Source organism: Arctopsyche grandis, chromosome 11, assembly GCF_051622035.1.
Source record: "Arctopsyche grandis isolate Sample6627 chromosome 11, ASM5162203v2, whole genome shotgun sequence".
Taxonomy (NCBI): domain Eukaryota; kingdom Metazoa; phylum Arthropoda; class Insecta; order Trichoptera; family Hydropsychidae; genus Arctopsyche; species Arctopsyche grandis.
In genome coordinates, this window is record NC_135365.1 from 8,514,281 (window position 1) to 8,538,426 (window position 24,146).

A 24,146-nucleotide genomic window follows, 5' to 3' on the forward strand; every position below is an offset into this window, starting at 1 on the left:
TATTGGTACCCAAAAATAATTTTAATATTTTAGAAACTATTTCTACGTTTGTGATTTTGTTTGATAATGTTTTCCCGTCATTTTCATTTTCATCTTTGTGGCAACATTTTTAGGGGCTGAGAGCAACGGTGTACGGCCCTGTTTTTCAATAAGTGAGGCTGGTCCGAACATCTAGCACGTGCACATACAGATGTTCGGACTTTGTCGAACTAATACTACCACACAATTTCACTAGTAGAGCCTATTTCAAAGAGATCCTACTGCTACAGAGCTCAACAAACAACTGAGAAAAACAGCCGAAATCTCCGTATGCACGGAGTTTTCGTAGCAACATTTTTGGAAGCTGAGAGCGCTTCTACCCATTCTACTTCAATGGTTGCAATTTCAAAAAATGGATAAATTCATGTGAACGGTAATGGTGCTTACGGACTAAACCAACGACGATTTTGGGCCAACTTTTTAACCAGCAGGATAAAACCAGTAGCGTACAAAATATCGAAATAAACATTAAATTTAAAAATTGAAATTAAATATTGTAACGCGACGTTCTCCCCATCGTCCCATAGGGCAACACTCGTCCTTTATTTCGAGTGGCCACCCAGAAAAAAGCCTTATAGGCGCGCGCGCATGTAGAGCGAGCCTCTCTCACCCGCGATCGCCCGTCGAAGAAAGGTCTCTCCTGTGCACGTCTCCAGGGGGAGACGGGGCCCAGAGATCCACCATCAGTGCTGAAGAACCGCTTTGAGGTCGAGTGTAGCATCACTCTCTCCCCTGAGTTCCAGCACAACGTCCCCTGCATTCCTCACGCCGTTTCCGGAGAAACCTCAGCCGTGAGAGGACCGACCAGAGGACCGCAGAGCCTCTTCTCTCTGCTGCCAGCCGTCGTCCGGGAAGGACCTCCCTATCCAGCATCTCCGCAGAGCGTCTTCAGAGACGCCCAGAGATCGCCATCTTGTGTCCACACGAGGCAGTACGAAGTTTGTCTCCTGCCTCCCCCTCCCGCTGCTGTGACCTGACCAGCGGTGCTTCAACGAGAAGACGATTTGCAGTCAGGAATCACTATCCCAAGGTTAGTCCACGTTTCCATAGATCCCGACCCTTGGAAGAACGACGTAAACGCCCTCTGCACTCCCACCGCGAGATCAGATAAGCGCGCGTAAATCCGTTCGTTACAATATCAAAATAAAAGCAATTATTATTATATTAAAATTAAATTCAAATATCAAAATAAAATTATAATCATTATATTAAAATTAAATAATGAAAGTTAAAATAGAACATGCCCAATTCAAATAAATTTTCGAGATTGACCTAAAATTAGATCATCAACAATCACATACAGGTAATCCTCGACTTTTGTTTGTCGAAGATGTTTTGACTTACGAAGATACGCACTAAGATCGAAAAAAAATCAAAGAATTATTATTTTTACTTCCCCCTAATGCAGCGGTTTCCAAACTTTATGCTACTACGCCTCCCTTAAAAAAAATTTTTTTTGCCGCGCCTCCCCACCTTTTATTTTTTAATAGATATAATAATAGAGACACGTTTTAAATAATAAACCTTTATTTAAAAAAAAAATACTTAACCCCACAATAGACAGAAGATTAAAAAGGTTTTGCTATAACATAAATTTATACAAACACGTATATTTATTTTTATAATAAACTACATACATCTAACACATCAAAATTTAATTTGACGGATGTTGTTGTTTGTTGGCACAAAGTTTATCAAATCTTGGGGGCAATATGGAGAGTGCCACTCGTAACTCCTTTTCGACTATTAACCTGGCTCAATATTTGGTTTTCATTGCAGCTAGTGCCGAAAAGCCCGTTTCGCATAAATAAGATGTTACAAACGGTAGAAGCACTTGCATTGCTTTGCAATACAAAGATTCATACTCTCCACTAAGATAAGAAATAAAATAAATAAAAAATAAAAAAAAAAATAAGATTCATCCAAAATTTGATTATGGTTTCATTTTGAAACTTTTGTTTTAGTGAACTATCGCATGATAATTCTATCAATTTTTCATTTTCGATGGTTCTCAGCTCGAATTCGTCTTCTTCATTGTAATTAAATGGATTCTGTATACATAAAAACTTTGAGAAATCAAGGTCTTTGAAATAATTGGAACAATGCAGCACTATACCATCCAAGTGGTCAGGAAAAGATTTTTACTTGCTTCAATATTGGCTGTGGCCCAGAAATCTTTGGAAAGTGAAAACATATCCAACTCATTCTTTTGTAAATTTGATTTCCATAACTTCAACTTTTTAATGAAAGCTTTTACTTTGTCTTTTTGAACAAATGGATGTATTTGTGATCCCTGCATTGATTTATTTAAACCGCTCAATTTTCCAAAAATTTCAACCAAATAGGCAAGTTTAACAATAAAATTGTCGTTCATCCACAAATGTGCCTCTTCATGTTGGTTTTCTTCGAGAAAGGTTGCTATTTCTTCTTTGAGTTCAAACACCCTTTGAATCATTTTTGCACGAGATAGCCAGCGAACTTCACAATAATACAAAAGTGAGGTATAATTAGCTTCCATATCAGCGCACAGCTTTGCGAACAGCCATGCTCTCAAAGGACTGTTCTTAATGTAGTTTATAATTTTTATAACTTTTGAAAAAATGCTGTTCAGTTCGTCGCTCATATTTTTTGACACTGGAGCTGCTCTGTGAAGCATACAGTGCATCCAGATAGCATGTGGTGCTTTCTTTTTGACCAATGCTTGAAGACCTGCTTTGTGTCCGGACATTGAGTGAGCTCCGTCGGTACACAATCCAACGCAATTATTCCACTTTATGTCGTTTTCTTAAAAAAAACTGTCTATTATATTAAAAATTTCAATGGATGTGGTCTTCCCAAGAATGGGTTTGCAAAATAATATATCTTCTAATATATTATTATCCGCGACATATCGAACATATGCAATTAAATGGGCATCTTTAGCTATATCAGTTGCCTCATCTACTTGTATTGCGAATTTTGAAGTACAAAGCCGAGAAACTAATTGATCGCAAATATCTTCAGATATATCATTGATTCTCCTTCCGACTGTATTATCAGCTAGTGGAATTTGTCTCAACTGTTTTGCATACGATTCGCCGAACATTATTCGAACCATATCAACAGCTGCTGGTAAAAGTAGGGTTTCTCCTATTATATGTGCTTTCTTACATTTTGCGATTCGGTAAAAGACATGGTACGAAGCCAATAATGCGTTTGGTGTAACTGAAAGTATTTTTTTGAACGTTTGCTTCTGAATATTTATCTCATCCAATTTTCTTTGAAAAAATTCTATGGGCTTTTCAACGTATTCAGAATGTAGTTTCTAGGTGCCGTTTTAATTTGACTGGTCTCATACTATCTGAAGCCAAAACTTTCGAACACAACAAACACATTGGTTTTTCCAAACCATCTATAATAACACTTTAAGCTTTATCTCCTTGTCCTTTTTTGATTTTATTTCCACTTGTATAAGCATCAGTATCTTCATTATTGTCGACTTTTCTCTTGTAACCACTCAAAAATGTATCCATTCGGCTAAAAAATATTTTATTGATATAATTTAAAATAAATAATAATGAATTGTAATTATAAAAATATATTAACTATTATTTCGATGAACTGTATCGTCTTTTCTTCAAATCTTTATCTCCTTGTTCTTTTTTGCTTTTATTCCCACTTATATAAGCATCAGTATCTTCATTATTGTAATTACTCAAAATTTATTAATTACTCATTATTGTAATTACTCTTGTAATCACTCAAAAATTTATCCATTCGGCTAAAAAATATTTTATTGATATAATTTAAACAAATAATAATTAAATGTAATTATAAAAATATACTAACTATTATTTTCAGAAAGAAATCACGATAAAAACAATATCACATCCCGACAATACGCTTCAGCCACGAGTGACTTATAAATTTGAGGTTATTGTTTCATGCAACTAAAGGTCGTTTTGTGCATTACCGAAAAAGAGCGTTTGCAAAGGCGCGATTTTTAAAATCTTCCTCTCCGGATATTTTTTTATAGGAATTAAATGTAGATATAAAAATGAAAGAAAAATAAAAATAAATATTCATGTATTGAATTTTTACTGTTAAGCTACGATATGAAGTTTTATTTATTTGTAGATATTATGGTATGAAAATAATTTTTTTATAAAAGTTTTGGCGCCTCCCCTGGCAATAGTCCGCGCCTCCCCAGGGAGGCGCGCCTCCCAGTTTGGAAACCGCTGCCCTAATGCACAGTTACTGAGAATATATCATGTATTAGTATGGGTGATCCAGCGATCGTCCGCAATCCGTTGCGTTGTCGGTACATCAATCGAAATTTTTTTAGTCTTCAATTGTTTCTCTCGTCGAAATAAATCAAATAATTAAATCCATCTCAGAGGTAAAATTTATCGGATAATGTGTGATTATTAATTTTATTTCGACGAAAGAAAAAAAAACCCTTTGACAAATCACCGACATCCGACACCAACGGTTTTTTTGTTAAATGTTTCATCGACGGTTGAAATACAGTAGTATATCGTGACGACTTTTAAGATATAATAAGATTTTTTTTCGCTCGTAATCAGAGAAATTATAATATTTCTCTGGTTGTAAATGCGTATCGTCGTAATTCAAAACATCAACGATGATCTAATTTTAGCTCAATCTCGCTCTTTAGCTTAATTTTGATATTTAATTTAATTTTTATTTCGATATTTTGTACGCTACTGGTTTTAAAAGTTGGCCCAAAATCGTCCTTGGTCTGGTCCAAACTGGTCACACCCTAAAACTGGTCTCAATCGAGACGCCGCCTGCGTCGGTTTTGTGATGTTGCTCAGTGGTAAAGCGCGGCGCATTGTCTCCTCCACGGGATCTGCAGATCGTCGTCTGCGGTCTGGTCTCTGCTGATGTCGGCTCTGCTCTATCTCCCTCTCGTACAGTGTGCGTAAGTGAGTGTGATACGGGACAAGGGCGGGAAATTGTAAACCAATGAAAACAGGGCGTAAATCTGTTTATGTATTGCGACTGTATTTTGTATAAGTTATACAGAGATCAAGCAGGGAGGAAGGGGGGAGAGTAAACAAAGAAAGCACGCGTGCTTTTTGAGGTTAGCCACGCGTAGCTGCGTTGTCTGCCTTCTGGACGAAGACAGGCCAGGCTTCCTCTGGTGCACACCGGACGGATACTGGAGCTGGTCTCCAAGTATCGTCACAACCCCACCAGTCTCGAGCTGGTGGTCGGTGGCAAGAAGCGAAGGGCCACGTAAACACCTATGTTTACGCGCCAAACGTTATCAAACAACTGTCGTGTGTGGGCTAGCCGCTGTCAGGGTGGCCAACACCAAACACACATCGGCCAAATCGTGGGTCGTAAGGCCACGAAAGCCGACCATCAGACAAGTAGTCTGAACAAAGAGTTTTCAATGTTTGGGGTTTCAATCAAAATTATGATCCCGGCTTAAACTAATGTAATTAAATATATTACTAGGAGGTTTGGGCCGCTTTTGTATCATCACATACGTACTTAGGCGGCCCCTTGAGTTTATAATTACATATCTTAATAATATATACAAAACTAAAAGGAGATTTGTATTTAAAAAAGTTTTTTTTACCACGGTTTTTATTTTAAAATTTTTAGTTTACAAATCAATTTAATTTTTATTTAAATTCACTCTTTTTAAATTTTTGTCATCGTTTACTAAACATATGGGAAAAATCGTTCATCATAATTATGTAGCTTGTAAAAACATTCGGATACGAGATGGTGTTCAACATCGAAAGCAGTGGAAGCAGTTCACGATCAATTTTGAGACATACATACCGTCGCGGTTTCGGAAACCGGAACACTTGTGATTTTACGATTTTTGGGCAATAAAAATATTGTCCCTTTAGGTGTGTGGTTTTTAACGATCGGGTCTTTTACATATGATTGTTTTGTACGATTTGAGTTCAGTTTAGTGTGAGCTGTCGAGGTTTACGGATCGAAATCGTTGAAAATAAAAATACCATGCAAAAATACACTCAACTATCATTGGAGGAGAATATAAAAATCGTGGCTTTGGCAGACTCTGGACATTTATTGCGATCAATTTCTCAACAAATGGGACGTTCTGTATCTACTGTGTCAAGAATAATGAAAAATAAAAAGGATTCTGAAACTTTTGCTCGTAAGAAGGGGACAGGACCGAAAAGATGCACATCCGAGAGACAAGATCGCCTGATAACTCAATTATCTTTACGGACACGGTTCAAAACTGCTGTAGAGATAAGAAAAGAGATCTCGGATCAATTTTCAATTGAAATTAGTGATGTAACCTTAAGAAGACGACTCAGAAAAGCTAGACTGTACGTTCGTAAACCTGCGAAAAAAACATTACTTACGAAGAAAATGATGAAAAACCGATTAGAGAGGTCGAAATATCACGAAAATTGGACGATATCGGAAAGTGATTATTCTGATGAGTCGAAATTCAACCTCTTCAGCTCCGATGGTTTTCCGTATGTTCGAAGAAAAGTTGGAGAAAGATTCGACCAAAAGTGTACCCTGAAGACAGTGAAGCATCCCCCAAGCCACATGGTTTGGGGATGTTTTTTTTATTATGGAATTGGTCGAATACAGTTTCTGCAAGGTTCCATTAACGGAATAGCATATATAAAAATTCTAGAAGAAAGTTTTATCCCATCAATGGAAAACCATCTTTCAAATTCTGATGATGTCATATTCCAAGATGACTCTGCCCCTTGTCATCGAGCTAAATTAGTGAGTATTAATTTTATTTAATGGTATTGAATGTAATTAATAATATTTCGATCAAAAAACTGAAATATTTTTGTTACTTTTTTTAGGTTCGGGTTTATTTGCAGGAATTGGGTGTAAATACATTAACATGGCCTGGGAATAGTCCCGATTTAAATCCAATTTAAAATTTATGGATGGCTATTAAATATAGGATTAGTAAAACAAATGTGTCTAGCCATCAATCATTAAAAGAGACCATTGAAAAAGTATGGTATGAAGACTTCCCCATCGACATTTTAAGAAACTTAATAGATTCTATGCCTAGCCGTATAAAACCCGTCATAAAAGCAAAAAAAGCCGCAACAAAATATTAATTAAGTTTTTATAATTTGTAAATAATACCATGTGTCTAATAAAATTAAAAGTTTACACTCAACTGTGTTTTTTCATTCAACTGTGGAAACTGCGTTTGGTCATAAAAACCGGCTCGGACTAAAATTCTCCCTAGTTTTTATTTGTTGTTCCTTTTCTTAACGATTGTCGTTAAAATAAAGCACTATGATACAATCTACCATTTTAATGACTTTGGGTGTTTATTTTATTTAAGATCACTGAAATTTCACGCAAAATCACATTTTTCTATGGTGTTCCGGTTTCCGAAACCGCGACTGTATGTACTGGACATTGCATATGTATGTCCCATTGTAAAAGTTATAATCCCATTATAATATAAATAATAACCTGTTTTTTTATGTTTAATTTAAATATTTCAATAAATATGTATTTTTAAATGAAATAAATTCTTTAAATCTAATGAAAAAATATTAAAGGGGGACAAATTTGATATTTGCCAATTTGACTTCGAATGCACATGTGGACCGATATGTGCGCCGAAGAACTGTTCCGAGCCGCTGAAGACCGATGCAGATATCTTCAAATAATCGACGAGGTGGTCACCAACGTCCGGATGCGGAGAGGGCATTAAGAAGAAGATGAAGAACTTAGAGCTGACAAGATTTTGGTCAGAATTCGTAAACCGGAAGTAGTATGTTTTTTTTAAACAATATTTCATTATTTTATTTTGACCATTTAAATTATTTTTATTTTCTTGATATTTAAAGAGTATAATAATTATAGTGATATTAAATAATAAAAAAAATTCGAACAAAATTCGATTACCGAAAGTAGAACTTTAGTCTGGTGTAATTTCCCTACATTTGCGCTCAATTTGTATCGAAAATGCTCTCATAACCGGGATGTGTGTACGTATGTTTAATTATCGAATTTTGTTTTGTGACCTTCTTATATTACTCAAATACATAGATAAAGTCACGGGTTGGTCACATCCAAATTTCTTTCATTCATTTACGATTTTCTTATACGTAAAAACGAACAGCGTCGAAAAAATGAATTAAAATCATAATTGTTCAATTATATCGGGTATACCATATAACTTTATTTAAACACCCGTTGAAATCAATGGGCACAACACTAGAACTAAAATGATGACGGCATTAGAATGATAATTAGTTTGCTTTTAGCGATAATGATTTCAGCCTATCATTATTTTATCGTCCTTGAATCAATTAGTCAATTAATTTCGTGTGTAGTTATTTTCACTATATCCTATACCAACGTTTCACCATATTTTTTGGACCGTGGCACCCTTTTGCGTTTAATATTTTTCTATGCCTCCCCCCATATTTTCTCGAAAAAAGGTACATATTAAAAATATCATATACATACATAATATGTATATAAACTTTATTTTATAATTACAAATTTGAAAATACATACATAATATTTTTTTAAACATAAAAAATTATAAATTGAAAGATAATTTTATTTAGTGTGATCCTTGTGTCTTGTGTAAACTAGCGAGTTTATTTATATATGGCTCAAATGTTGTAATTGACAAACGGAGATATTATTTTGCAGATCTATCACACTTTCTTGGATCAACGGATCAATTAAATAGATCAGTCTATCAGTATATCTATTAAATTTGCTTGAATTAATATATACAAGTCAAAAATTAGTTTTTTGAGGAACCATACTGAAACCTCGTCTATGTGACATCACGTCTTCATACTTTAGGCGTCATATTGTTGTCAAGTGACGATTGTCCACAGACATTGCTAAATAATTTTAGCATCAGTCGTATTTGATGCTTGGTGCTCAACGGCTGTCCGATAAAAACTTCTCTGTTTGATTATATTACTCGCAAGATGGGCAAGCACCGGTAAAAATTGCATAATGCATTCAAAAACACTTTTAAAAATAAAAAATATGTGAAAATATTTCGCACATATTTTTTCAGATATGCGATAAATCCTCGATATTTGCCAATCATTGTTGCACAAGCTAGTATATTTTCGGAAATGAAAACGTATATTCAGTTTGATGACAAGTAAAACATTTAAACTGTTCTTTCGATATTATTTACATATAAAAAAATTATAATTTTATTCTGACTTTGTCGTGTCTCCCATAGAGCTCATTATGTCTCCCCAAAAGTAGAATTTTGGTTTGTGCCTCCCTGAAGTGAAGGTCTGGGCCTCTCAAGGAGGTCACGTGAACCCAGGTTGGGAAATACTGGCCTATACTGTAGTTTTACCCCGTATGAATGCCTTTATGATGTATGAGATTATATTTTCGAGAAAATGATTTTAAACAAATTTCACATTTGTATGGTTTTATCCCAGTATGCGATATTTTATGTGACTCAAGGCCGGATTTTTGAGAAAATGATTTTAAACAAATTTCACACTTGTAAGGCTTTTCCACCATGTGAGACCTTAAATGTATCACAAGTCTATCTTTATGAATAAATGATTTTAAGCAAATGTCACACTGTAATTTTATCCCCGTGTGCGATTTTTTATGATACACGAGTTTAGATTTGTGAAAAAATGATTTTAAACAAATTTCACACTTGTAAGGCTTTTCCCCCGTGTGAGACATTAAATGTCTTACAAGTCCATGTTTATGAGAAAATGATTTTAAACAAATTTCACATTTGTATGGTTTTATTCCAGCATGCGATAATTTATGTGTATCAAGGTGATATTTTTTATAAAATGATTTTAAACAAATTTCACATTTGTGTGGTTTTATTCCAGTATGCAATAATTTATGTGACTCAAGGCCATATTTTTGAGAAAATGATTTTAAACAAATTTCACACTTGTAAGGCTTTTCCCCCTTGTGAGACCTTAAATGTCTCGCAAGTCCTTGATTATGAATAAATGATTTTAAACAAATTTCACACTCGTAAGGCTTTTCCCCTGTGTGAGACCTTAAATGTATCACAAGTCCTTGATTATGAATAAATGATTTTAAACAAATTTCACACTTGTAAGGTTTTTCCCACGTGTGAGACCTTAAATGACATGTAAGTTCATATTGACGAATAAATGATTTTAAGCAAATTTCACATTTGTGTGGTTTTATCCCAGTATGCGATTTTTTATGATACACGAGACTATTTTTGTGAGAAAATGATTTTAAACAGATTTCACACTTGTAAGGCTTTTCCCCCGTGTGAGACCTTAAATGACATGTAAGTTCATATTGATGAATAAATGATTTTAAGCAAATTTCACATTTGTGTGGTTTTATCCCAGTATGCGATTTTTTATGATACAAGAGACTAGTTTTGTGAGAAAATGATTTTAAACAGATTTCACACTTGTAAGACTTTTCCCCCGTGTGAGAACTTAGATGTAATGCAAGTGCATGTTTATGAATAAATGATTCAAAGCAAATGTCACATTTGAGTGATTTTCTCCCAGTATGCGATTTTTTATGATACACGAGACTATTTTTGTGAGAAAATGATTTTAAACAGATTTCACACTTGTAAGGCTTTTCCCCCGTGTGAGACCTTAAATGGCTCACAAGGCATTGTTTACGAATAAATGATTTTAAGCAAATTTCACATTTGTGTGGTTTTATCCCAGTATGCGTTTTTTCATGCGATTCTAGGTAAGATTTTTGAGAAAATGATTTTAAACAAATTTCACATTTGTGTGGTTTTATCCCAGTATGCGATATTTTATGATACATGAGACTAGATTTTCGACAAAATGATTTTGAACAGATGTCACACTTGTAAGGCTTTTCCTCCATATGAGACCTTATATGTAATGCAAGTCCATGTTTATGAATAAATGATTTTGAGCAAATGTCACATTTTAGTTTTATCCCAGTATGCGATTTTTTATGCGATTCCAGGTTAGATTTTTGAGAAAATGATTTTAAACAAATTTCACACTTGTATGGCTTTTCCCCGGTGTGAGACCTTAAATGGTTCACAAGGTTTCGTTTATGAATAAATGATTTTAAGCAAATATCACATTTGTGTGGTTTTATCCCAGTATGCGTTTTTTCATGTGATTCGAGGTCAAATTTTGTAGACAATGATTTTAAACAAATTTCACACTTGTAAGGTTTTTCCCCCGTGTGAGACCTTAAATGTAACACGAGACTAGCTTTTTGATAAAATGATTTTAAACAAATTTCACATTTAAACGGCATATCTCTAGTAGGCACAACAAGTTTAGATTCCATGGGAAATGGCTTTGAACAAATTTCACTATTCTTTCGGTGAATTGTCGATAACGAAGGCTCATCGTCCCATCTTACATCTTCCAAGAAAACTTCTTCAGTCTTGATCTTCAAACAATCATCTAACCTCAGTTGAGACGTTTCGTTGCTTCGAAAACAAGCCTTTCGAAAGCTGATTAGCAATTCCAGATTGGTCTTACACGAAAGACACACCGAGTCCGGCAACCCGTCGCCTCTTTTAACCTGCACATGAAAGAAATACGATTAAGCGGGGAGAACAGTTAACCAATTGGGTCCACAATAGTTTAAACCTGTAACCAGCAACTGACATAAATTTGACAGCAGGTCCGAAGGCGCTGCTCCAGGCGCTCTGGATGAGGATCACCGAAGATGGAGACGGAAGACTCGGCCGGAGCTGATCCAAGACAAAGCCTGCACTCCATCGTCCCTGCATTTAATTCTGACAGCATCCTGATCGACTAGGCTTGGCCTTGTTATCGCTTTAATGACATATTTTGTCTAAATTCGGTACTTGTTATACCAACTTTCAGGTGCCAGCTTATACCAACTAGTCACAGACGGTAAACGGACTACTAGTCAAATGTGAACCTGTCACAGGACAACTGGTCGCTCTAGATCGGTCACTCGTGATCATCCGTCACGCTAAAACTGGTCACGAGAAAACTGGTCACACGCTAAAACTGGTCACACGCTTAAACTGGTCACGAGAAAACTGGTCACACGCTTAAACTGGTCACGGGAAAACCAGTCACACCCAAAAATTTAAAATTGGTCACACAAACAAAAATATTCTGAAATACTGTAAGACCTCAAAAACCTATTTACAATTGCATATATATTATAATATATAGATGACATATAGAAAATGTTTTACAATGTAACAAAGACAAACAAATAATGTTACCGACGATTTATTTATGTAGATGAGATGTAACAAGTTCATTATAAAATGACGAATTCACTTTTAGATACCGTCCATATTAAAGATGAAGCCGATGGCATAATCATCGCTCTTGTACAAACATGCAGAATGAATCTCTGGCAACGTCCCATTGGCTCCGAAGCTGAGAAACGAAAACGACCTTCTTTATTTACATATAATTACTATTGTAACAAGTGAACATAAATAAAGGATCCTCTTAGTGTTAGTACACAATCAGTGTTTTGGTAGACCTCCCCGCGGTTCATTTACCGCGGTGAATTAAGATTAAATTTTGATTTGACATTCGAACTGTCAAAGTGAAATGAACGCAAAAGTGATTGCCAACCTTCTCGGATGCGAGCGATGCGAACGCCAGATGGGCTGACAGATGCCCGCGAACTCCTCGCGAAGACCACAAACAACGGCCACGGCCACGGCCACGTGGGCCTTTGGCTCGAACATATGTCTAGTCGATAATAATAAAAATTTCGTAAATAAAAAGTATTTCAGAATATTTTTGTTTGGTGTGACCAGTTTTCTCGTGACCTGTTTTAGTGTGACGGGTGATCACGTGTGACCGATCTAGAGCGACCGGTTGTCCTGTGACTGGTTCACATATGACTAGTAGTCCGTTTACCGCCTGCTTACATGTATGTACATTAAACCATTTGTGTACATTTATTATAATGCCCAGGGCTTTTATTTCCATGTAACGCGGTGAAACGGCGTTCCGGCACCAATTTTTTCAGCATTTTTTATGTTTTAAACGAATGTTATTTATTTAGTTAAACTTATTAAGTTTAATCCGAATTTTAAAAAAATGAAAAAATCTCTTGTTACTTCTCAAACGCTCAATTTTATTTATTCTAAATAAAATTATATCATACAATATAGTTTTATTTTGAATGTCGATCGTAAATCAATTTTTGGTCAATAATGGATTTATTCCAATAGTGAAAATTCATTATGATTATCCTTATCATCATTCATACTTTATAAGGATTGTAAATAAGTTTTTGAGCTATTTTTCCTATTATGCTGTAGATTAACATTAGAATAATATAATACTATGACTACTAACCAAATTTAAATTAAATTGTAAAATAGAAAATGATCAATAGATCAGTAGCTATTAAAATAGATATAAGATGTATTGTGAACATAATTTCGTAATAATAAAAAGCATTTAAAAATCAAAAAAAAAATCATTCATACTCAGTGCCGGCCTTACACCCAATGGCGCCCTCGAGAATTTTTTTCTAAACACCCTTAGAAAAACAAATAAAAAAACTAGATTAAAATCCTCCTTTTTTCCGGCCTTGGGACCTTTCTACAGTTTCAGGCAGTGTCAGAAAAAGCATAGAAACTCAAATGTTTGGATATAATTCTTGTAAATTGTGCCATTTTATAAAATTTAATACAATGAGTGGATTAATTTTACCTTGAATTTTATTTGAAAGAAAGGAAGAAATTGATAAGTTCATTACTCATAATATCAGAAATTTTAATTCGACTTTTTCCAGTAGATTGTTTGTCTAGAATTTGCCGAGTACAAATTTAGGACCTTTGGCGCTGTAGGCGGGGTAGGATGTGTTGACCGTATCCCAGCCTAACGAAACACTGTTGTGCTTGTTTTAATAAAGTTTTATTGTTTGCCTAAATATTGTACAAAGGTATTGTATTTGGGCAAAAGTATGTCGTTCAGCGGTCTCTGGATATGGTAGAGTGTCGCTGGCTCGGCATTCGGCTATGTTCAGAAGGTCTCTGGATGCGGCAGTGTGTTGCTGGCTCGGCGTTCGGCTATGTTCAGAAGGTTTCTGGTGCGGCAGTGTGTTGCTGGCTCGTTGTTCGGCTATGTTCAGAAGGTCTCTGGATGCGGCAGTGTGTTGCTGGCTCGGCGTTCGGCTATGTTCAGAAGGTTTCTGGTGCGGCAGTGTGTTGCTGGCTCGTTGTTCGGCTATGTTCAGAAGGTCTCTGGATGCGGCAGTGTGTTGCTGGCTCGTTCGTTCGGCTATGTTCGGAAGGTCTCTGGATACGGCAGTGTGTTGCTGGCTCGTTCGGCTGGTTGATCTTCCAAGTCCGCGTAGTGTAGTGGTGGCAGGTCAGGAGCTGCATGTCGACTGGTCTACTGCTGTGTGTCGACGCTTGCTGCTGTGGGTCGACTGGTGTTGTTTGGGTTGTACCTCCTTTTATAGTGTTTCTGGTTGCTGGCTGTTGTTGATGCGTATGCGAGGAATGTGTTTTTGTCAATGGGGTAGACTTTTCTGGAACGATTGGCACCGTTCCGCTCGATGTAGTTTAATGGCTGCAGGTGTGCTTCAACTGGTTTGTTTCCGCTCGAGTGGTAGGGGTGGAACTTTCTCGAAGGTTTTGGCACCGTTCCGCTTGAGTTTAGTTTAATGGCTGCAGGTGTGCTTCGACTGGTTTGTTTCCGCTCTACTGGTAGGGGTGAAGCTTTCTCGAAGGTTTGGCGATTGATTCCAAGAAGTGCACGTGTTGTTTACGTGTGCGAGTTCTGCGGGGAATGTGGTTTGTTGTTGTGGAATATTCTCGAATGTTTCGATGACGATGACGATGACGAGATTCCTACAGCGCTCTAATTTTAATTTTAAAGCGCTTTTGGCGCATCGAGCGGCGCCCTAACTTATTTGGCGCCCTCGGGCACCGCCCGACCCAGCCCCCCTCCCCTAAAACCAGCACTGTTCATACCATAAAAAACGTTTTTAATTGTATATTTATAAAGGTTTTTAAATATTTATGATTTAAATATTTCTTTATTCGTGTTGTGATAATACAGATATTTTGTAACAGCAAACATGTAATTTTATTATTAACTATGAACAAAGTAAGTTAAGTGCTCTATATAGTACAAGAATTGGATCAATCCCACTTTTACGCAATTTATCGCATAAAAAACCGTTGTCGATCATGGTCGTAAAGAGCGATCTTACGGCCTGTTGTCTAGGTCAGATTTAACGCGCGCAATACGCTGACGTTTGCTTCGAAAGTTCGGTACGAGTCGCGACGGTTCTGTCAGTGTTTGTTCTCTCGCTTGCAGTTTAATTCTGCCGCATCAAACGAATACACACCGGCACGTCATCATAAATGGCCTAAGCGTCATGACAAAGATGAGGACGAGGACCAAGAACAAAGTTTCCGATGAGAATTCTAACCTCAAATGTAAACTGGATTCAAAAATCACCAAGCAAAAGCGATCAAGGCAGGCCCTATCCGATCGAACCAACTCTGGCTCCGACCTGAACAATTCCTCACCGAAACAAGAATGCACTCCGAAACCGAAGCCTATCATCTCCACTACGAGACCCAAGAGAGCCCATCAACTTCCATCCCGATTCAAAGATCACGAATTGAGTCCGGTGAAGTCCAAAAAGAATAATGTACAGTCTACAAGCACACCTCTTCCGACACTACCTCCTACAGATAATTCATTTAAAATAATTCAGAAATTATCTCCAATCAATGAACCGACTACCATACGTACTAAAAAGGTATCAAAAATCAAAACAATCGAAAGAGACAAAGTTTCACCGAACGTTCCAAAAGAGACTCCGTCACTTAAGAAATTTTTTACTTCTAATCAATCGATCAAATGCTCAACTCCGATATATAAAAAAAAGGCTGCCGAGAACGTCCAAATTGAATCCAACAAATTGACTCTGTATGAGTTTGAATTTGATCCTAAAAATGAACCAGCAACGGTCTCCAAAAAGAAACGACAGAAACGTGTTCCCAATAATAACAATAATCCTAAGAAGCGTAAGAAAATATTGTCGAGAAAGTCAACCGAGGCAGCTATGAAAATGTTGATCGAAGATTTGAAAAAGATCCAAGCCGAGAACATGATGAAGAGATTAGTATCAAAAATTAACAGTAAGAAGGTTGTCAAAGTGCCAATTGTGACGGTAAATCCAACTGTTGACGAAGCCGTAGCTCAGATTGATGAAACTGTGGCTCAGATAGATGAAGCTGTGGCTCAGACTGACGAAGTCGAAGACGCAATGGACCGTTCCCTTCCATCGTCTCCTATCAATTTCGATGCCATTTCCGCCGAAGAAGTGAATAAAGACAATGAAGATGAGTTTATACACAATCCAATGTCGAGTACACGTTTGAGCGATAAACCTGTAGGAAGTCCTTGGAGGATGGATTTGGATTCTGATGTTAAAAAGTGGCGGTATAACTTCTACGTCAAACCGTCGATGACTCCTGCATACGAACGGGACACTTTCCACGTCCTTGGCCTCGACGACAAGGAGGTCAGAAAGGACATTCGAGAGTCGGCAGTGGCAACGTCAACGCCGAACGTTAAAAATACTTCCAAGTTTAAGCAGACCAGTATTTTATCATTCTACGAAGAATCATTTAAAAAATCCCCTCGTAAGAAAGTATCCTCGCCGAAGAAAAACACCCCTGTAAAATACAACTTCGATGAATACTCCCAAGACGAGTCGAACGATACTGAAGTCGTGGCTGCAATCGTCGCCGAACCGACTGAGAAAGCCGCTGTTGAACCGAATCCTGAACCAGCAATCGAGAATTGCTTTGGCTTCGATGAAGATATCATAGATCAAGAAAACATATCGCCGACTAAAACGCCAGCAGATTTGATCGCTGCCAAAAAAACTCTTCGCAAGCTGCGGAACAGACGAGCACCGGTACTCGTCGAAACCAATCAGATGCTCAAGGGTCCAGCACGAATCACAACTAACCAAGTCAAGTCTATTTTACGTCGGGAGAAAAAGCGAGCTTCACCGAAAAAGACACCAGTTGTTGAAGTGGTAGAAGAATCGGCTGTGACTACTCAAAGTAGTGACGATTCTGATAATGTTAACATAACTGAAATCGTTCCGGAGAACGAAATGGGACTATTCGAAGATCTCGTGGATGTAGACGTTGTACACTATGTCAAGGTATATATGTACATAGATACAATGTAGTTTTACTTAATAGAACCTACTTATATATTGATGTTACTAAATATCATATGTTTTAGCCGACTCGTCGCAGTTACGAAAGACGAAGACGACCACCCGTTCGTTTCCAAGAAGTTGAACAACACGCTGAAGACGAGAATGAAAGTGACACCGAATCGCCCGATCGTACAAACTATGTAATATCTGCAAAGACATTCAAAAAGCGCAAGGCCAAAAAACCTGTACCTAAACAAATGTCCAAAAAAGAGGTTTGTTCATTCTATCGTTATTTCTTTTCCCGTCGCTTTCCTCAACTACAATCTTCCCAGTGACAGTCATGACCTGGTCACTCCATCTAGTTGGGAATCTTTCCTTGCTCTTGTCGACGCTTCAGATTGTCCTGTTCTCGCCTCACAATGTGCCTAAGGACGAAAATACACTGAATATTGCAGAACCTCACGCACTTGCGACAGTGGGTATTCCCCAAATCGAATTCGGGTGTAGTTGCACATGCAGAGTGCATACATTTCTTCAAATATGGGATCTACCGTTATCGATCACTGTCAAGCAAGGATAAAATATCTCCGAAAACACTCCAGGGGCTGATTTTTTGGACTGTGTACCTAAAAAAAAAAAACATGTACCACTCAGTGTGTTTTCATCCTTAAGAACTGAAGGATACGCCTGAGACAGATGACAACCTATCGTTCAGCTCTTGCAGGATGGAGGCATTGGTTCTTCTCGCTTTAAGCATCTGTCTCCATCTCTGCCTTCCTCGAGCTTACACCGTCCGCAACTCCGTATAAAATTACGAGAAAGACCAGACGCAGTTTCGACATTGAGCTTTTGGCCTTGCCGATTTGCCTTTTTTATTTCAGCCTCATACCCCCCCGTCATCTGATAACGTTGATCCGAGATAAATTAACTTGGGTACAACTTTAAAATCAGATACGATTTGACCATCATATCTTAATCTTAGTTTTCGTTCTGTCGAGTCTGCTTTTATGTTGCAGGCGGCGGACTTGATCATATCCTATTCGGAGTTAGATATGAGAATAGAATTTGAGATCGTATATACTTTTGATACTGTAAAATGATACTACGAACTGATTGTCTGACTATGATTTACTTTTTCAGGTTAAGGAAGCCGAGGAATGGGCGGCAGGATTCAATTCAATGCTAGAAGAAGTTGAAGAGTTTCCATTGTGCATCGAGTAATTAATTTATTATTACGTATAGTATACATATATATATATATATTTGCTGTATATAAAATTAGAGTTATATTACGTTGGGAGTTGACGCAGTACAAAAGTAGGACGTAAGTTTCGCAATACAAAAGTGCTGTGTTTGTCGTCTGCAATTATCAAATTGTACACTGCGAAATGCACATGTCATGTTTTTTTTTTTTTTTTCGATTGCAAATGAAGCCTTTGAGTGTATTTTAGACTGTGGAAGATCTGGAAAATGTTATAAAATTACTTGGCGTAAAAATGCTCATCCTTTTAATCCCTTCTGATGAGCATTGTTTTGCATTCTATGAATTACAGAGTACGGAAATCGATTAAATCGTTTTATAAAGAGGGATTTTCTTATCCAATACATTCTATCATGCCATGTCCTCTAAGACTCGTAAGACTTGGAGCGTTTGCAACTAGAATTCCCATTTGCGCTGTATTAATGGCTGCTCTAAACAATGCCGGATATTCTTCAACCTTGATGTATCCCAACTGCGTGATATTTCCCTGGATTACTAGGCGCAGGAGATCGTATTTCTGGTTCCGTTTACATCTCTAAGATACTCTAATTAGCGTCTTTTCAACAGTGTTGATAAGTTTTCCCACCTCGGCATTGATTCTACGCGCCCCATCCATGATATTTTCATCATCTTTCTGTATGTCTCCATCTCAAAGGCCTGCAGCTTTTTATACACATGACATCTGCCCCATACGGAAGGACGCTGAAAACGTAACATTGTAAGTCTAAGTCAGAATGCTATATTGAGAGATATAGTACTTATCCCTGTAAGCATTGTTCTGCATTTTATGAATTCGTTCATTTATGAGTACACCATTTTAAAAAGAAGGGTTGCCTCATAGATATATTCTATCATATGCAGAAGCGAAAAGAAAGTTCCATACTGGAGTATATTTCCCTTAATACTTTCTACGACAGATGATACAGATTCAAGTCTAAATCTAAAGAGACTATTTGAGTATCAGTATTTTTTAAGTTGAGTATCTTTTTTTGAGATACTTCAGCATATATGTAAGTCAATCACAGTACTTTCAAAATAAGAAAAGAACAATGCAAAACATGTCGTGTGCATTTTATGTAAAAATTTAGACCATTTATAAATATGTAATTGGATATTCAAGTCATTCAAAAAAATCTATAACACTAATATAGTGTTAAAAAATATTATTTATTTTTTTTACATACATATAAAAATTTTAAAGTTCCATAAAATGAATCAACGAAGACATTGTATAGATATATTAAGACTTTTATATACGTTTTTTTTTATAAAATTTACTCATTGATTTTAATATGTAAGTATACTTTTGTATAGAAATTGTGATTAAATTGTGTACGTTTATTTAAAATTGCATACGAATGCGAAATTTTAGCAAACGTTAAACGCAACGACTGCAGTTTCATATTATAGATTGTATAAACAATTCTAACTCGGCAACAAACATGATGACGCGCAATTTCTTAACGTCATTTTGTAATACAATATGTTTAATCGCATTATCGCGATGTTTATTTCTTTGATTGTCTGCAATTTCCGGTCAATTCACTTTCATATTCAGCTGAAGTTGTTGTAAACGGTACTTAAAACGTTGCCGAGAAGATAAGAAATTAATTTTTCCATTTTGAGTGCAGATTCGTTCGTCTCGGTTGTAATATTTGTATGATTACATCAGACGATATCAATTATTACTCAGTCGTTGCTGTTGATGTGTGCTTTTAAAACGGTATATTTGTGTGAATTTTAGATGTCACATCAATTAAATTGAATATTTTTGTTTTGATTTAGTAAAAGTGGGAGAGAAGAGTGAAGATATCTGAGAAGAGTGATTTATTTTTTGGGTATTATCGAAATGTAAGAGCAAGAAGAGAACAAATTTTTTTTTATTATTTATTAATTTTATTCAAGTACAAATAGGATTTCCTAATTTGTTTGCCACATTTTTATGTTAGAATTTTATATTTTTAGTGTTGATATTTTTTTAATTATAAATAATAAGTGGCCATTTTGTGTGTCAAAAATCCATGACCTTCATATTTCTCATAATTCCTCATGCATTTGTTTTTAATGTGTCATATTTTTAAATATTTTAATGTGTACGTGTAATTTGTATTGTATTTGTTTTTGCCATAATTGTACCTATTTTTAAATGCAGATTATTTTCATTGCCATCGATTTTGATAAATGTATGCCATATATTATTATATTGCCAGTATTTCTGAATCACTTTTATTTTTGTATGCACATTTTTATATTCTTATATTGATGATCTGTAAAAAATCTCATTTTTTATATACATAAATAGATAATTGCCGAATGATTACGAAATTTATTATACCCTGATTTTCATACGAAATGTTCGAAAAATATAAATTGTACCAGTTGTTGACACTTTCATTTTGAAATAAAATGGTATGGGGTCGAAAGGAATGAAATGTAGTTTAATGCACGACTATTTAATATGACGGTCAGGAAGGAAGTCAGATGGTAGACTGTCAAACTAAACCATGTCATACAGAGCCCCTACAGCAGAGCATCGCAACCCACAAACGCGATCTCGCTCGCAGGCGTTAGATCTATATGCTATAGTGTAACGCGGGTACACACGTTGAGATGCTCTGCCCTACAGTACTCTTCCCCTAGTGGTAACGATACATAAAAAATAACGCTATAATTTACAAATTAGAAGAAAAATTATATTAATATGTGGTTACCAAGTTATGCTCGAGGTGGCATCAGATTCGAAAGCCATGATGTCTTGAGGGGTAGTCTGAGCTGGGGCAGTGAATCAGTGATTGTCGGGAGTATGCTGCTTGATTGCTTGGTCCCTCGGCAAGGGTCTGTGACGATCTTGATTTAATGCACGAATATTTAATATGACGGCCGAAAAGGAAGTCAAGTAGTAGCCACCAGTATGGTCGAATCAGTGCCAACTCAGGATGGCGACCCAACTGCTATTAATATTCGTTAATTAAATTAAGTAGGAATTCAAAGTGTCAACCACTACAGTGTACACTCGGGCAAAAATATTTTAATAATAAAGAAATTCAAAATATATATTAATCGCCTAATTAAAAAGTATTTTAAATACCATTTTTGTACTATTTTTTTTTATGCACATTTTTATATTCATGATCTGTAGAAAATCTCAATTTTTAAATACATACGATGATTAGCGAATGATTATGAAATTCAGTATTATTTATTACACCCCATTCTCATACGAGATGTGTTTCAAAAATATAAATTGTACCAGTTGTTGACACCAACATTTCGAACTAAAATGGTTAAAAAAATTATACCACAATCAATATTCAATTGTATTAAGTAGGAATTTTAAGTGTCAACCACTAGTACACTCGGACATAAATATTTTAATAATAATAAATATTCAATCAAATACATTCAAAATATTTATTAATCACTTAATTTATAAATACATCATCATTTGATTTATCACTTTTTTTACAATCATCTTCTGGTTCGTCATCATCGTCCAGTTCGTCTTTCTTGAGATCTTCATGTTCATCATCGTCCAGTTCGTCTTTCTCGAGATCTTCACGTTCATCATCGTTCAGTTTGTCTTTCTCGAGATCTTCATGTTCATCTTCGTCCAATTCGTCTTTCTCGAGATCTTCATGTTCATCATCGTCCAGTTCGTCTTTCTCGAGATACTCATGTTCATTGTCTAAGAATTTATCATCATTCAATTCTTCACTCTTTTTTTCGCCGACATCCTCCGTCTTATCTTTCTTCCCATCTTCATCTTCGTCCCCTAAGAACTTATTCCACCCGTCCAACCTTTTATTTAGATCAGCGTCCGTCTCCTGCATTTTATACTTGGTCTTTCCGTCCCAGATTTGAGCAGACAGTTGCCGTTTGCCGAACCATCTACCGTTGATCAATTGCACGACAGCTTCAGCCTCTTCAGGCTCCTTCATAACGACCTGAGCCACACCCTCAGGGTGCCGGTCGTACAACATAACCTTCTTAACTTCTCCACACTTGGAACACTCCTCCCTCATATCCTGCTGATACTCCAAGATCAGATGGACTTCGTTGTCAAACAAAGCCGGCTCGAATAGATTCTTGATTATAACAATTCGCTCATGCTTAGAGCGTTCTCCGCGCATCTTCTCCGGCCTCCAATCGAACAACCTCTCCTGCATCTTCTTCAACTTTTCCTTGTCCTTCCTGCGTTTCTTCTTAGGCTTCAACGCCGGATTAAAATCACCCTTCATTTGAAACTGAGCCCTTTGGACTTTCATCTTATGATCCCGGACCACGTATCCATCTAATATATTCAAAGCCAAGTCAACAGACTCTACTCTTATATATGTACATAATGCATCACCTTTAAGCTGTTGAGAATTGGGCTTAGTATATAACTTTATCTTCATCCTTTGAGTGCTCGGGTCTTTCATTACCAATCCACATTTTTGCATTATATCAACAAACTCCTCTTCGGTTATGTCTAAAGGTAAGTTGGATACATAGACTTTAGTGTTTTGATCTTCGGCCAAATCAAACCATTTCGGGTCTTCTGGCTTCCTTTTAAGTGCCGCCTTTTCCTCAACAACCTCTTTCTTTTCAACCTTAGTGTCAGAGGTATTATCTACGAATCCGTATGACATCTGATACTGCGCTAAGAAGTCGTCGTCTACTTTGGGAAACCACGCATTTTTTTCCTCGTCCCAAATATATACAGAGCCATCCTTATCAGTGTAAGTATGTTTATCACCGTCATGGCCATATTTTACGGCATCATCGGATTTGGTATATTCAGTCCGTACTACCCATTGATTGCTAGTATTGCACCATACATATTCCTGCTTATTAGACGGGTCTGTATAGATGGCTATGTTATCTTCGTAATGTATATGTTCGGTATAATTATCAGTACTGGGATTTACGTTAACTGGTTCTGGAGTGTCGGCTATTGATTCAGTATCTAAATTAGATTCTAAAACGATGGGCTTTGGAGGGTCAGGTTTTGGTTTGGGTTTTAAATCATCACTGGTTGGAATTTCCTTTAAATTTTGCGGTGGCTCAACTTTTGAGGTTATGTTTGGTTTGACCTCACTTTGGGTGAGTTTTTCCGATGTTTCTTCGGAAAGTTTGATCTTAAATCCTATCTTGAACTTCTTTTCCGTCATTTCAATGCGGAATTGTGGTCATAAAGCGAAAGTCAAGACATGATAACCACCCGAAACGAAACGTCAAAACTTACTTTCGACCATAACGTTCAATTGTTCGACCATGGTCTGTGGGGACGCTTTTGGATTCTCATTGCGTTTAAATGTATTTTTATTCAACTTTATGCATTAAGGATTCTAAATTAGATCAAATTTATGAAATTGACCATTGCAAGGACTGTTCAACACGTTTTTTAAATATTTTTTAACAAAATTAAAGCTAATTTTTTAAAATGATCCATCAATTTAAATATAGTAGTGAAGCTTATCAGAGTTGTACAAAAATCTAAATATTATTTATTTGTGAAAATGAACATAAATACAGTGGCGGTTCATCGAAAATTTTTTTGCAAGCACTACATGTACTCATCTATAAACATCCAGTTATAAAGAGAGATTGGAGTTCTGATGTATGCATATCAAAACTCGGTAATCTTCAAAGAAGATTTTATTCACTGTTTATTACAAGTATTATATTTGTAAATACGAATCAT

General features: G+C 36.3%; 3 protein-coding genes across 5 annotated transcripts; 1 reads left to right on the plus strand and 2 right to left on the minus strand.

The window, feature by feature from the left end:
* Positions 1–9,110: 9,110 nt before the first annotated feature.
* Positions 9,111–11,846, minus strand: LOC143918717 (uncharacterized). Its single transcript, XM_077440732.1, has 2 exons — positions 11,655–11,846; positions 9,111–11,568 (listed from the first exon to the last, which is right to left on the minus strand). Exons 1-2 carry the CDS (start codon positions 11,793–11,795, stop codon positions 9,370–9,372), a joined length of 2,340 nt encoding a protein of 779 aa, XP_077296858.1. The 5' UTR covers positions 11,796–11,846; the 3' UTR covers positions 9,111–9,369.
* A 3,381-nt stretch (positions 11,847–15,227) lies between these two features.
* LOC143919018 (uncharacterized) lies at positions 15,228–20,885 on the plus strand. Of its 3 annotated transcripts, none has more exons than XM_077441174.1 (4): positions 15,228–17,199; positions 17,283–17,471; positions 18,340–18,416; positions 20,246–20,885. In XM_077441174.1, exons 1-4 carry the CDS (start codon positions 15,388–15,390, stop codon positions 20,265–20,267), a joined length of 2,100 nt encoding a protein of 699 aa, XP_077297300.1. In that variant the 5' UTR covers positions 15,228–15,387; the 3' UTR covers positions 20,268–20,885. The 3 variants fall into 3 exon arrangements, with proteins under 3 accessions (XP_077297300.1, XP_077297301.1, XP_077297302.1); XM_077441175.1 differs by having other exon boundaries at positions 18,340–18,435; positions 20,246–20,367; XM_077441176.1 differs by lacking the exon at positions 18,340–18,416 and having other exon boundaries at positions 20,246–20,327.
* A 752-nt stretch (positions 20,886–21,637) lies between these two features.
* Positions 21,638–23,720, minus strand: LOC143919020 (17S U2 SnRNP complex component HTATSF1-like). Its single transcript, XM_077441177.1, has one exon. The coding sequence runs from the start codon at positions 23,611–23,613 to the stop codon at positions 21,883–21,885; it is 1,731 nt and encodes a 576-aa protein (XP_077297303.1). The 5' UTR covers positions 23,614–23,720; the 3' UTR covers positions 21,638–21,882.
* Between the last annotated feature and the right edge of the window lie 426 nt (positions 23,721–24,146).